General features: G+C 37.6%; 1 protein-coding gene across 4 annotated transcripts in view; it reads left to right on the top strand.

Moving 5' to 3' along the window:
• Positions 1-14,334, top strand: part of SLC13A1 (solute carrier family 13 member 1) — a 144,632-nt gene that overhangs the window by 102,065 nt on the left and 28,233 nt on the right. For all 4 annotated transcript variants that reach the window (XM_081038569.1, XM_081038571.1, XM_081038572.1 and 1 more), the window contains one exon: positions 9,495-9,646. In XM_081038569.1, coding sequence (XP_080894695.1) covers positions 9,495-9,646 — 152 coding nt within the window. The remainder of the gene's footprint in view (positions 1-9,494; positions 9,647-14,334) is intronic.

Raw genomic sequence — 14,334 nt, 5'->3', positions numbered from 1 at the left:
TCAAGATTTTTCCTAATAGCATGTACATTTTTACTTTTTGCTTTTCACTAAGCAATTGCAAAGGAAGCTTCTAAATATTTAGCAATTAGAAAAATAACATTTAATAAAATAATCCTGGATTTAATTGATTTTCAACATTACTGAAAAAGCAGAATTTCTATGAAGAGTCCTCATATCTAGAGTGCTACATTTTAAATATCTCTCTATTCATTGTACTATTACTATATAAACTAATATCCCAATTCACAATGTGCAACATAATTCTTTATTAACTACAGTAGATGTAAATCATACTTCAAGGAGTTTTCTTGGTAACTTCAATTTTGTTACTCACTTCTCTGAGTTGTTCAAGTTATAACTGATCAGAGCTCAGGTCTTCATAAAGAGATCATATTAGGAGTAGGAGGAGAATCTCCTCTTACATTTTCTTGCTGTTTGCTTATATATTATCTTCATTCTGAAGATTTTTTTACATAAATCATTTCCTGTAGTAATAATTGAAAGCCATATGCACATTATGGGAGGGCTGGTTTAATTAAAATGAGAAAGCATAATCTATCATCCACTTAACCAAACACTTGTAAACTCAATATGCTGAGAGCAAACACAGGGCCCCCCTGTGAATCACTCTGTGCACTATGGAGCTTTTATCTCCCCTCCCCTTTAACCTACATCAGCTACTGGTGTAGGGACCAGGAAGGCACCAAGGTCCATCTGTGCAATAATTATTTGTTAATATTCATTTACTTTTTAATGTAAAAAGAGGTAGATTGCATCTTCCAGTATGATGCCAGGTTGAATAGACCCATTTGCCTTCCCTCTGTTCTGCATCGCCATTCAAACAAGAACAGATAAACCTTTTAAGGCAGAAGTCACAAATATATAAATGTCAAGAGAGGAGATGACAGCATAATTGTTTTGGAAGCTAGGAAGTAAAAGAATGGGTGGGAAATGACTCAGTTATCTCACAGAAGTGGAATCTTACATCAGCACTGAGGAAAGACAATAAACAATCCAATTTATATAGCAGCCCTCAGTGTTTTTAAGATTTTGAAAAGTGGGGTTAAGTGAAAAATTGCTTATGAAAGAGTTCAATTCCCAAATTTCTTCCTCAACTCCACGTGGATGCAAACGCTGCTCCTCTATGAAACAGAAGTGTAATGTTTAGACATGATGAAGCAGGTGGTAAAAAGAACTAGGCACAGTTCAGGGATGGGGGAGAGTGTCTCAGTGACAGTAGGGGTACTGAGTGAATTTATATGCTGACCAATGAGAACCCTCACTTCCTCCCCACTGGCTCCAGGAGTCAGGCCAATACTCTCCGCACTTGTCAGCAGGCAGGAGATGAGGAGGCTCTTCCTTACAGGCTGCATGCGCACAAGAGAAAAGATTGAAAATGCATAGCCTTGGGTTTTCTCTCAAAAAGGCCCAGTCAGCTGATACTGCAGTGAGGCCCACAGTCAACAAGTCCCAATGCGCCAGGTACAGAACTTCCAACCAGCTTTTCACTGACTTACATAAGCAAACACCTCAATTTCTGGATATCTGGAGAAAGCCTCAGGCATGAAAGAAAGAATCCCAAACAAAGAAACAGGAAACAGAAACTTGCAGGAAACAGAGGCTGTGGCAAGGAGATGAAAACACAAGAAAAGAAACTATCATGAATCTATTCAGAAAGGTAAACGAAGAAATGGCATTTGTGAATGGTGAATGATATTCTATAGAAAAGGGACAGGACAAAAAGTACAATATATACGTAAAATATAAAATAATGCATAAAATATAAGATCTAAATTATAAATGGAAAAACTGGTAGGAAAAATAGGAATAAACAAGAAAATAATAAGAGTTTCTGAAAAAGAATAGGAAAAACCAGGATTACATCAAAAATTCAAGAAAATTTCCACAATGGAAGAATATGATTTTTATGACTAAAAGGCCCACTGGGTACCAGTTCAAGAGATGAAACAGCCCCACATAAGAAAGGACATTGAGATTTCAGAATACTGTGGGTGAAGAGAAGACCCTAAAAGTTTTCAGAAAGGGGAAAAACAGATTCCTTAAAAAGGATGGAAAATACAAATGGCTAAAGACTTCTTTATATAAGCACTGGAAAGTCAGAACACAATTGGGAAAACAATGCCCTCAAAATTCTGAGTAACATTTATTTCCAATCTAGAGATCAATATCCAGTTAAACTATCAATGAAGTGAGCTAATGTCTAGGTAATTCGTTGCAGGTCTAGAGGAGAAAAAAAAAAAGAAATCGTTTTAAGGCAGGCAGGAAGGCTCTGGAAGAGATGTCTCCAATTAGTAGAATATTTGATGTCGATTAGATATCCTATCATTGGATGGTTCTGAGAAAAGATTTAAACAACCACAGAATATTTGGGGCTGATTTAGGGATATGTACTTAGGAAACTTAGTAAGTAAGGATGTGAGGGGAGTGCGAAACAGAAAAAGTAATATATATCCTATTGCTCAGCTGTTAATAGTTCTCTAGGCAACATTCTGAACACTGAAGTAGAAGCAAAATTATGATACAGCAATAACGGGAGGATGGTGGAGACATGGAAAGTATGAGTGTGTTCAGTGGAGGAGGCTGTGAAAGAAAGCTGCATTCTCTTCAGCTAACATAGTGCAAATTTAATTGTAATGCCTACAACTGAGAAAGCCAGAGATGGTGTAATATATTATTAAGGTGAGTGCAAATGAATATCCAAAATGAGCTAGAAGATTTTAAACTGGCTGTCTTTGGCAAGTAAAAATGATTAGCAGGAACTAACGTTTTGTGCAATTAGCCTTACATAATTATTTAAATATAAATAGAAACCCTAATGTTTTCATACCACACTCACCTAAATGAAGTAGTTTCTACAGCGCTGTGAAGAACACTAGTTAAATCCATGTGGATTCACCTATGCGCTTTTAGCACCTGAGGTTGGAAATGAGTGACATGCCCCTGGAATCTGCAATCACGGCCACCAGGTGGCAATAGTGAGTTATAGCTGGACCTGCAACATTTCTGTTCTGAAATGTCCTTTGAGCACCACTCGTGTGACGCTGCCATCGGGTCCTGAATTTGGTCATGTCTTGGAAAAAATTTATTTCCATCACTTAGGAGAATCAGTAGAAGACATATTCACAAAATCTCAAATGTCGTATATTTGGTGTGAAATACGAATGTATGACGCAATTGGGGATTGGATAAAACCACGCTATGTTACAATTGCTGTGGTGAAAGTAACGTGAAATGTAATTATACGTAACACCTTAGATGTAGGTTTAAAAATTCACCATAAGCGAAAAGTGTTCTGGAAGGCAAGATGATACAAGGGAAATCACTGAGAGGGAATTCATATGTGGATTCTGGTTTCAGTTCTGCTGTGGCCAGCTGTGTCACACGTGAGACTCATTTTGCTGTTCTGAAAAACTAGGTCTTTCTTTATATCAGATAATCTCTAAATGTCTGTCTGCTCTTAGGCTATGATTCTTTTACAAATTCAAAAAAGTTTTTATGATTGTGGAAGATATAAAAAGTATGAAGAAGGTAGCAGATACCCCAATAATCTCATTGTTAATATTTTCACGTATTTCATTTCAGTCTTGCTTCTAGGCACATAGAGGTAATGTGGATATGTTTTTCATGTGTTTCGTTTTGTTTTGTTTTTAAATCACACCATTCTGCATACTGAATTTCATCATGAAATCTACAAAGCAAGCAGATTCCCATTCACAACATAAGCATGGCAATGACCTTTGGTTATCACCAAAGGAGATTTCCTGCCATCACTTCAGCCCTGACAGTCTTCAGCCTAACCCTTCTGGATGCTTTGCTCCTCCTCCTTTCTTTACTTCGTAATTCTTTGTTTTTCTCTCCAAAACTCTTAGGAGAAAATATAACACACACACACACACACACACACACACACACACCCCAAATTCCTCCTCCACTTATGGAGAAATGTAGCAATTTTGTTGTCCTAATATCTGCAAACACATGCGCTCAGGGCCAGAGTCTTACTTTCTATCCCAAATGATCTACTCCAACCCCCTCTTTGGCTCTGGTCAAACCCTTGGTCTCAGATTCAAACCACCTTGGGGCAGACGAATCTGCTGAAAACCCTCCCCCACTCTTGTTTGTAGGTTCTGTACCCATGCTTGGCGCGTCTCGGGCTTTCTTAACAGCTCTATTTCTCGGTCCATTGCACTTTGCCATTGCCCCTCTGGTCCTCATTCTTTACCCTTTATTACAGTACCATCTCTTCGATTACTTCAGCCCAGCAATCACATGCCCTAAGCAAAAATAACAATAGAGCTGGTTGTGTGGGTCTCATGTTTACTGGCAAGATAACCAAAGTGGTAGACCCCATCCCACCTCCCAAACACCTCCACTTAACCATGTGTTATATTAATGTTGCAATTTACTACAGAATTGCAATTTACCTTGATTTTTTAATGTGTTTCTAAATGGTGATGTTTGTCTGTGATATTTGTTATATATATACATGTGTATATATTTGCCATTAAGCTTTTACATAAGATCCAATTTTTTTCTCTATATTTTTGAAAGTTTTAATGTGACAATGAGAAATTATATACACATGGCATCTTTAAGTTCTCATTGTTATTATCAACTTACTAATATCCAAATTATACACCACATTCTGGTTTGCATTTGAAATCTCTCCTATAGTAAAATAATTAATATTTAAGCCTCCAAATTTCACTTATAAGAATATGTAAATTTATTTTGCTATTTTATTTACTATTTATTTTTGAAAATTTTAATGGAAACTTTTATCATATGAAATACAAATAATTTCCATGCAGGAAATATAAGGCAAAGGAGGCATTTGTAAATTAATTTATTTTGGTAAAAATAGATACCCCTGGGGGCTATAACCTTTAGTTTAATTGGAAAGTAAAAGGCAAATTACAGTCCAGTGCACCTGACCCTGTTGTGTTAAATGTCATTCCCACATCCATGATGGCCTTTAGTGAGTAGAAATGTATTTCTATCATGATTTCTCAAAAAGATCTTTCAATGTCATTGTCAAAGACAGTGTGTTTAACTGTATGGCACAGGGCAATCCTTGTGTGTATTTCTGATGTACATCTAGATGTTCTTTTAAAAGCTGAGGTGTGTAGAACAGATCTGAAATAGGCAAGAAACAATGCGAGGATGCCCATAAGGCAGTAACCCAAATCAGAGATGATGTCATTTTAGACCAACACGATAATGGGGATGGAAAAAAAAACAAGAGAGGCCAGACATATTTAAATAGATAAAATTAAGAGGACTTGGTAGGATGAGGAAGAGAATAATTTCAAGGAGGACAAGCAAAGTGGCTGAGGGTATGAGCTCCATGTGGTTTCATAATCAAAGTCTGTCATTCCAGGCTCTGTGACCTTGGGCAAGTCACTTATCCTCGAAGTCTCATGGCTTCATGTGTAAAATGGGATCATAACAGTACTGACCTCATTGTGTTGTATAAATAACATGAAGTAAACCATTTATTTGATTTTTAACTTAAAATGGTGTTTATTACATACAAGCACACTGTAAGTGTTTGCAACTATGGTGGTGGTACTGCTATTATCTTACATCATTGATCCTAAAACACGAGGCTTGAGGAAGGAAATAAGTTTGGCTTTGAACATTTGGGAATTGGAGTTTTATTTAAGACATTCAAATTATGTTGCACTGACAATTGAATATACAGGTCTAAAAAGAGAAATCTGGGCTGAAGACAGGAATTTGGTGATCTGGTATATTTATATTCATTAAAACAACGAAAATGCATGAGATTTTCTAAGGAGTAATGTCGTTGTGAGAAAGGTTAAGTGCCTATGACAGTTTCAAGAAATTCTAGTTTTAAAGAAGGGTAAAGGAAAATAAACTGGCAAGGGAGAGAGAGGAACAGGCAGAGATGTAGAAGAAAACCAGAAGAGTGAGAGATCATGGGAGCCCAAAGAAGTGTTTCCAGCAGGAAGGAGTGATCAGCTCTTTTGGGTGCTGCTGAGAGGTCTACAAAGTTGAGGCTGGAAAGTATCTATTGAGTTTAATAATATGGAAGCTATTGAGAATCATAGCAAATACATTTGGGGTGGAATGACAAGACAGAAACCAGATTGAAGTGGCTAAAGAAATGGAGTCAGAATTTACACAAGTCTTGAGTAGTTTGCCTGTGAAAATGGAGGTGAGTTAGGGCAGTTGTTAAATTGAGAGGAGGATTAAGAAGATTTTTTTCTCTCTTTTGTAAACATGACTTGAAAATGTTTAAATGTTGGTGGGAAAATTCCAGTAAAGCCCATTGCATAAGGCTTCAGATAAGACCTGAGGGATGGGGTCCAGAAATAAGTTGGAGGAGAGACCTTTACTCTATTATGTATGTAGAAAAGGAAGAGAAGGCAGGGCAGATACAAGTAGGTTTCTACATTTGACAGTGAGACCTTTGTCTGCTGGCTTCTATTTTCCCTGTGGAGTAGGATGTAAAGCTACCTGTGAAGAGGGAGAGACGGCATTGAAAAGGTGTTGTAAAGAGAATAGGGAAAGTTTTAAATTTTCTTGTGGAGACAGGTAGAGCAGTTTGGTCAGAGAAACATAGTTGGGTAGAGAGGCTGCAAGCACTCAGCAGGAAACCCAAACTCCTGTACTTTGCGTATAATTCTCTCCAACAATACTTGGCTGCTCATGGGCCGACAGGACACAGAGAAAGGAAATGCATGGATTCATCCAAAGTTGAAATTTTGTTAAATAACTACCGTTCAAACAGAGACAAGAAAGAGAGTTTAGGGTTTTGTTAAGATAGTTATTGATGGCGGTGATGGTTTCAAGGGTATATCGTTATCCCCAAACTCATCACATTGTATGTCTTATATATGTAGAGCTTTTTACATGTCAATCATACCTTAGTAAAGTGGCTCAAAAAATAAAATGCTCCCCCCAATAAAGTTATTGCGTTAGTTTACCATGGAATCTAAGCTGGATAAGAAAGGAAGTGAATAAAGGAGAGGACCAATCTACTAGGACTAATTAGATGCTTCTGTGATTTAGACTTTCCAGAAGAGAGAAAAGACAGTCGGGACAGAAGTACTGCAACAGCGAAGTTAGAAAAAGCAGCTATGGTAGAGGAGTGAACTTCTTTGTTAATAGGGTGGTAAGATGAGACGCTTTCTTCACCTGAGACACTGTAATATCAAGCACACACTTTAAAGTATACCCATATTGCACTGACACAGGACTTGCAAAGGAAATGAATGAAAATCAATTTCAACTCTTCAACGTTGAAAATGAGAAGGCTGAGAGATAGTCTCCCTCTGGACCGAGTTGAAATATTTTCCCCAACCCCCTCTAACCTGTGCCAACAAGGGGAGGAGTGTCTCACCTACCTCATGACAACGAGATGGAGAAACCACCACTTGTAGAACTTGCGAATCTGTTTTCTAGACCAATAGACTAGTATTTGACACACACTAGAAAAATCGGAAAGTCACTCTCTTTACCTAATGGCGTTTTAGCAGCACTTTCACTGCCAACAGGGAAGAGGTGCCTGTTTCCCATGGACTAAATGTAAGGAACATATGGGAGGAGGACTATTTTGTGTCATTAGAAAAGCAGGTTTCCCTACCAGGGCTTGTTGATGGGGCCGGTTGACCTTGGCATGAAGAGATGTGATGGACCCTCATGTGCAGAAACCACAAGTGTGTCCTAAGCAACCAAATGGAAGAGATGTTTTACCTATATAGAAGGAGCAGGATTCTGATGTTATTATTTGGGTGACAGGAATTAATAATCCATAAAAGCACCCACCAGATGGAGTCATCTTGAATATTCATCAGGCCTAAAGGGTATTCATGTCACGTCTTAATTTTACCAGTCAAGTAAGACTCTCCTAACTGTTACCACTCCTTTCCTGATCCTGTTCATCCCCAGCCACTCCAAATTCGGAGAGTTTTAGAAACAGACTAACAATTTCCTCTCTCCCAGAGAGAGAGGAAAAGCCAAACCCACAAACCTCCTTCCAGCTATGGGCTTTTAGCAGGCCAGATATAGGGGAGAAGGTTTAACTTGAAAGTTGGGATTTTTGCTATTAAGTGGAGGACTGCTCATTTCAACTACAGAAATGAAGTTGCTTTTTTACTAAACATGATTGAAAGAGTATTTATTAAATGAAGTGACCAGGAAATTTATAGATTCTGCCCCAGATTTTACCCCAGGGTCAGCAAGAATCAGACCGACAGAGGGTTAATATGGACCATGGGTGAGAGAAGGAATGAAACTGCTTTTGTCTTTCACCCTAGGAAGTCCTATTCTTAAACAAAACACATTTGAAATAGTGATTTTCAAGGTGGAGTCATTTGAGGATATGCTGCTACCCAGGGTGGAACTATAGGAGAGGGTGACTGATAGAGCAGAGTTGAAGCTCTCTGGAAATGAGGTAAAATAATCTGTGAGGCCAGTATATTTGAAGGGTTATTCATAAACATGTTATAATTATCCAGATGCTGACAGGATTTGGAGGGTGGAGGAATGTTGTGTGCCAGGGGCAAATGTCATCTTAAATGACAGCACTGGGTGACCAGGAGGTCAGAATATCTTATTCACAAGAATAGGGAGAGAAAGAGATACCCAAATTACATGAGCCTTCAAGAACAATGGATTTATTTTTATGATAGTAGAGGATTCATTTCCTAGAAGAGATAGTGAGAATTAAGGAGTACCCCGACTCCATCTTCCTACGCTGAAGTATATGGGGTTGAGAATATTCAATTTCAGAAGTGGTATCCTCTAGGTAGCGAGCAATTATGGCACCAAAGTAGGGAAACACTCCAAAAAGAGGTTGAGAAACGTACTGACCATGCACTACCAGTTCAGCAGAAAAACAATAGAAAGATTTGGGAATGATGATGAGAAGGGAAGAAAGGAGGGAAGAATTGGTTCAGGAATAAGAAAGGAAGCATGAGCAAATGAATGAAACTACGTTTATAAAATATTCCAGTGGTTTCATGTTAAATATTTTTATTGTTACATTTCTATTGATGGAAAGATAAAGGCTGTGCTATCGACCTGCCATAACAAAATATCATAGACTAGGTGGATTAAAGAACAGGAATTTAGTTCTCACAGTTCTGGAAACTAGAAATCCCAGGTCAGGTTGCAGCAGGATGGTGAGGACTCTCTCCTTGGGGTGCAGATGGCCACCTTCTCTCTGTGATCTCACATGGCAGAGAGAGAGGGGTCAAGCTCAGTGCTGTCTTCTACTATAAGAACACAAATCCCATCAGACCAGGATCTCATCATCCTGATCTCCTCTAACTCTAATTACCCCCCAAAGGCCCTATCTCCAAATACCATCACATGGGGGGTTAAAACTTCAACATATGAATTTTGGGGGACACAGTTGTTCAGTCCATGCCAAGTGTTATTTATTTTTGTTTGTTGTGACCACAAATAGAACTGTTCTCATAGTACATTTTCTTGTTGGACAGAACACAGTCACAGGAATCAAATACCGAACAAAGAGGGACCACATGATGTGTAAACTTATGAGTTTGTGCATTACTTATTCTTCTACCATTGGTGGGCTGACAACAATCACTGGTACCTCCACCAACTTGATCTTCACTGAGCATTTCAATATGTAAGTAATATTGGATTAGTGATTTAATAAATGGATAGCACACCACTTAAAAGAATTATTCTTATTTGATTCAGAGACTCCAAGGGCAGAGATATTATATTGGGTTAACTCTTCTTTATTCTCCATCAGGACATTTACAGGTCGAGAGACCTTCCATTCTATGACGAGTTAAATATATAAGACACAGTAAATTAACAGGTGCCTACAGATTCCCCAGGTCAGTTCAGAAGAGATAACTCCTCAAACGGAAGATATTTTTCATAACCAGTAATACTGCAAATGGTAGTTAGAGGAAATGTAAAGGGATTATTCTCATGGGACAATTTATATAGGGTTTGGGAACTGGCATTTGAACTTAAATTATGAATGCCAAAAACAGAGGTACTAATTACAGAAGGCTTTGGAATTCAAAAAGGATATATGACCCTAGATATATGTTTGGAACTGTGATATCAATCCATTGCATAAAATGGGGAATCTGTGGATATAGTCAGAGCACTTGGGTTAAAAATTCCACAATATTCAGTCACTTACTTTGTGAATTTGAACAAAAAAAGCTACATTACTCTCCAAGACTTAATTTTTTTCATATCTAATATAGTCAAAAATCATATGATTATTGTGAGAATTAAATGAGACAAACTATGTAAAAATACTTGGCATTTTGTAAAAACTATTGAAACACTAGTTTGAAAGTCCGTGCTTTTATGTGAGAGCTCAAACTAATTGTACACCCAAGATATATTTTCAGATACTGATAGGACAAATAATTGTCAGAGTTCCAGGAAGGCGGGCAGCACTGAGATGCCCTGAAACAGGATTTAGGTCCTTATTACAGAACAAATAAGTTTTAGAGTCAGGAAAGCTACACTCTAAGAAACAGATTCACAGACTCCATGATGTTTAAAATTATTTGCAAAATGTTGTGCATGCATAGCTTTTCCAAGAAATCCAAGACTCAAAAAATGTCACTCTCTTTTCTGGAAAGAAATGAGAACTTGCATATAAAGAACATTGATGTAGTAGTTTAGGAACAATATAACAGAGACCTCCACATGTATTAATTGTTTCTGTGAGTCTACATTCATCATGGACACTCAACAGCCAACTTAGAAAGGACCCTTTGAAAGATATTTGGCTTACAAGTAGGAGGCATCTGAAATTCACAGTGCCAGGGAGGATTTATCCAATGTATCCCCTAATTCAAGCCAGGAGATGTACTTGATCCCTTTCTGAAAGTAGATTTGTACTCTTTCTCATGAATGCCCCAAAGAAATAGATTCCACATCTTAGTCCTTTCTGTAAATCTCTTTTTCTAAACTTGAGTCCAAATTGTTACTGTTTTATCTTTGTTGATGTGAGAGAACTGCTGATTTACACCATTTCCATGAAACTACATGATATCGTCAAAGAAATCCGCGTTGAGTTTGCCCTTGGTCTTTGTTTTCCTTCACAATGTACCAACCAAATTTTCTTTTTTTTTTTTTAATTAAATTTATTGGGGTGACAATTGTTAGTAAATTTACATAGATTTCAGGTGTACAATTCTGTATTACATCGTCTATAAATCCCATTGTGTGTTCACCACCCAGAGTCAGTTCTCCTTCCATCACCATATATTTGATCCCCTTTACCCTCATCACCCACCCCCCACCCCCTTACCCTCTGGTAACCACTAAGACACAGACAAATTTTCTTTCTTTTAGTTATCTGTTTTCTTTACTCTTTGAATGCATTCATCCATTTGCAGTGACAGATTGACAGCACTGTAGCACTTTAAGCAAAATGTTTCAATAACTGTTTTCCCTAAATGTATAATCTAATTCTCCCAGTCATGGGAATTAGGACAAAATATTTTTTAGATTTAGAAAATGCTTAAAATGTACTTTACACTTAGTTATTTTGTTCTTCAAAAGTTTATTTTCACTTAGGAATTGTATTCCAACTTTAAAAATACCTCAAAGTATCTCCTCTTGAGTTAAAACACTAGTAGAAAGGGGAAAATAAACTGTGACAAAATATGGTTGATGTTATTAAATACTCTAGATAGTTAGTAAACTTTTAATTAAATATTAGCCCTAAAAAATACAACGGCATCCCAAGGCAACAATGGAATAAATGCACTCAATTTCATTGGAAAAATTTTCACAAGGTTAAAACAGAGAAGAAAAAAAAAAGATTAATTGCTGTCCAAGTGTTTGGAGCTGGAGAGAAATTGCCCTTTATTTCCAAACCCACTACAATAATCTCACCTTTTCCTCGACACTGCTTGCCATCTTTTTGAGCAATACCCATGATTCTTTTGTACAAATTCATTTTGGGTCTTGCCCAGCTTTAAAGGGTAGAGAAGTCTGTAAGAGTCAATAATTTCCTACCATTGACATTTAGAGAAAGCCACCATCTTACAAATAAACTAAGGGAGGAAGAGTTTGGGTAATTCATTTCGAAGCCGTATCTATCTATCATCGACTAGATATTTATATATATATATGTATGTGTGTATATATATATATATATATATGTATATATGTGTGTGTGTATATGTATATGTATATACATATATATAATGTCATTTTTTCTCTTTTTTACACAAAGAAAATGAGAACAAATAATTCTGAGATAGCTAAAATTTATTCCGTGCAAATTAAAAGAGACCTTCACTCATTCACTCAGTCAATCAACAAACATTTGTTGAGGACACACAAGGTTCAAGGCACTGTTTGGAATTCTTTTGGAGAACTAAAGAAAATAAAACCTACCAGAAAGAAGATTCCATCTAGTTGTCTAGACAAACATACATATCTGAAAACGGATGACGAAGCCGAGGCTCAGAGGTGCATGCTCACTAGTCAGGGGGAACTGCGTGCAGTTGCCTGAGTCCCAGTGCCTCTTCCAGGCTGCAGCCTTACGGCCTCACAGGCCATGTGTGAGGGGGCTGTGTTGGCAGAATTCTAATTCAGAACGCTCTCTCCCTGATCCTTACCCGCTCTTTCACTGATATACTCTGCCACTCATCCCCTAGTCTCCTCTTTTCCTGACACAATTTTTAATCAATACCACCCTGGATTCTTCTCTCTCTTGTTCTTATAAAACATCTGCTGATTTCTTTCTCTACTTGTGTAGATGTTGTATCATTTGAAACTCTGTGCAGTTACTCCTAAGCTGCCATCCCCGTCTTCCCATCTCCTCCTCTCATCAACTATGTTCACGTTTCTATAAACCTGTCCTTAAACCTGTCCACACAAGCACAAGCACCACCTCTGATGACTGCAAGCTTGTAAAGGCTTCACAAATCATTGTCTTCTTCTTCTTTTATCCCACAAGGGACATGGGTAGTTGATAAGGGAACCAAGACATACATGAAGTACTGCTTGTTCTTGGAAATCATCTGAGTAGCTAAATAATCTTTTGATATTAAAATAAAGTTATTAAGGGAAATATTAGGGACAATTACTGTTTTTACAACAGAGTAATGTTGATGCATCAATATCGTTTAGCAAATACAACAACTATGAAATACAAAAAAAAAATCTACCAGCTTAAGAATGGAAGATTATCAGAAGTAAAATTTCATAGCTTGCCGATTATCAAAGTACATTATTCAGTTCGTGGGTGTCAGCTGTGAAATATGTGGGTATACAAAGCAGCTTGGAAGGAAGTTGTATTATCAAAGATTAGCAGTCACCTGTTACTGACTATATGTTAAATAATAACTATTGTAGGCTCACAAACCAAGAAACGGTAAAAGACATGAATTTATAGGTGTCCTAAATTCAATGTCCACATCCCTAACCTCTCCTCCTGGCTAATTACAGAGGGAGAAGGGAAACCAGTTACATAGCAATAGCTACCTTTGAAAGTTTCCATGATTTTTCCCCTTCAGGAATGAGCAGTACGTATTTCTCAGAATTTCTCTGGCAAATACTCTAGAAAGAATTTGGGTATTGCAGAGTTTGAACTCGGACTTTGGTTCAGATTTTAATATTGCTATATATTAGCTCAACTTCTGTGAGCATGAGTTTCTTCATCTCTGAAATATGGGCACAACTAGAGTTTACGACATTAAATGGCAGAATACTGTGTGGCTCTGAGCAAAGGGCCTGACACGTAGGAAATTGTCCATCATGCTACAATTGCGGCTGCTGCTTCTACGCTCGCAACTGCTGCTAGAAATCGAAGCCCAAGTCATAAATAACAAGCAGTTAATATTTGAAAAGAAACCTCTGGAAGTGCACAAATCTAAAGCTGAAAAGTGGCTTGGACTCAGAAACAATCGAAACACTCATTAATCAAAAGGACGATAATCGCTGTGGACACCAGCGTACAGTGATCTTAATGGCCCAAGTCTGTTTCACGGCTGTAAATTTCCACAGCGGCATCCATTCCTTTGAGACCATTGCTGTATATTTCATTAGTATTATTCATCATTTGTAATTGGGCATAAGAACTGCAACAAACTGTCTCCTTAAGTTTCCACGTTGACGTGCACATGTGTTCTAGATCAAAGCATGTCTCTGTTATGGAACAATTATTTCTACACAGCTCTAAAGGGTCCTTAAGACATCAAGTCTGTACTTTAGCTTATGAATATTTTGCAATGTTGTAGAATTTTCTGTTTTCACTTGGGAGCTGGAGTTGAGGACACTATGTATTAATGAAAAGAGGTTGGGTTTTAAACACTCCTCCTG

Source organism: Rhinolophus hipposideros, assembly GCF_964194185.1.
Source record: "Rhinolophus hipposideros genome assembly, chromosome: 25".
Classification (NCBI taxonomy): domain Eukaryota; kingdom Metazoa; phylum Chordata; class Mammalia; order Chiroptera; family Rhinolophidae; genus Rhinolophus; species Rhinolophus hipposideros.
Note: the sequence above shows the minus strand (reverse complement) of the source record. Positions and strands in the feature narration are given on the sequence as shown.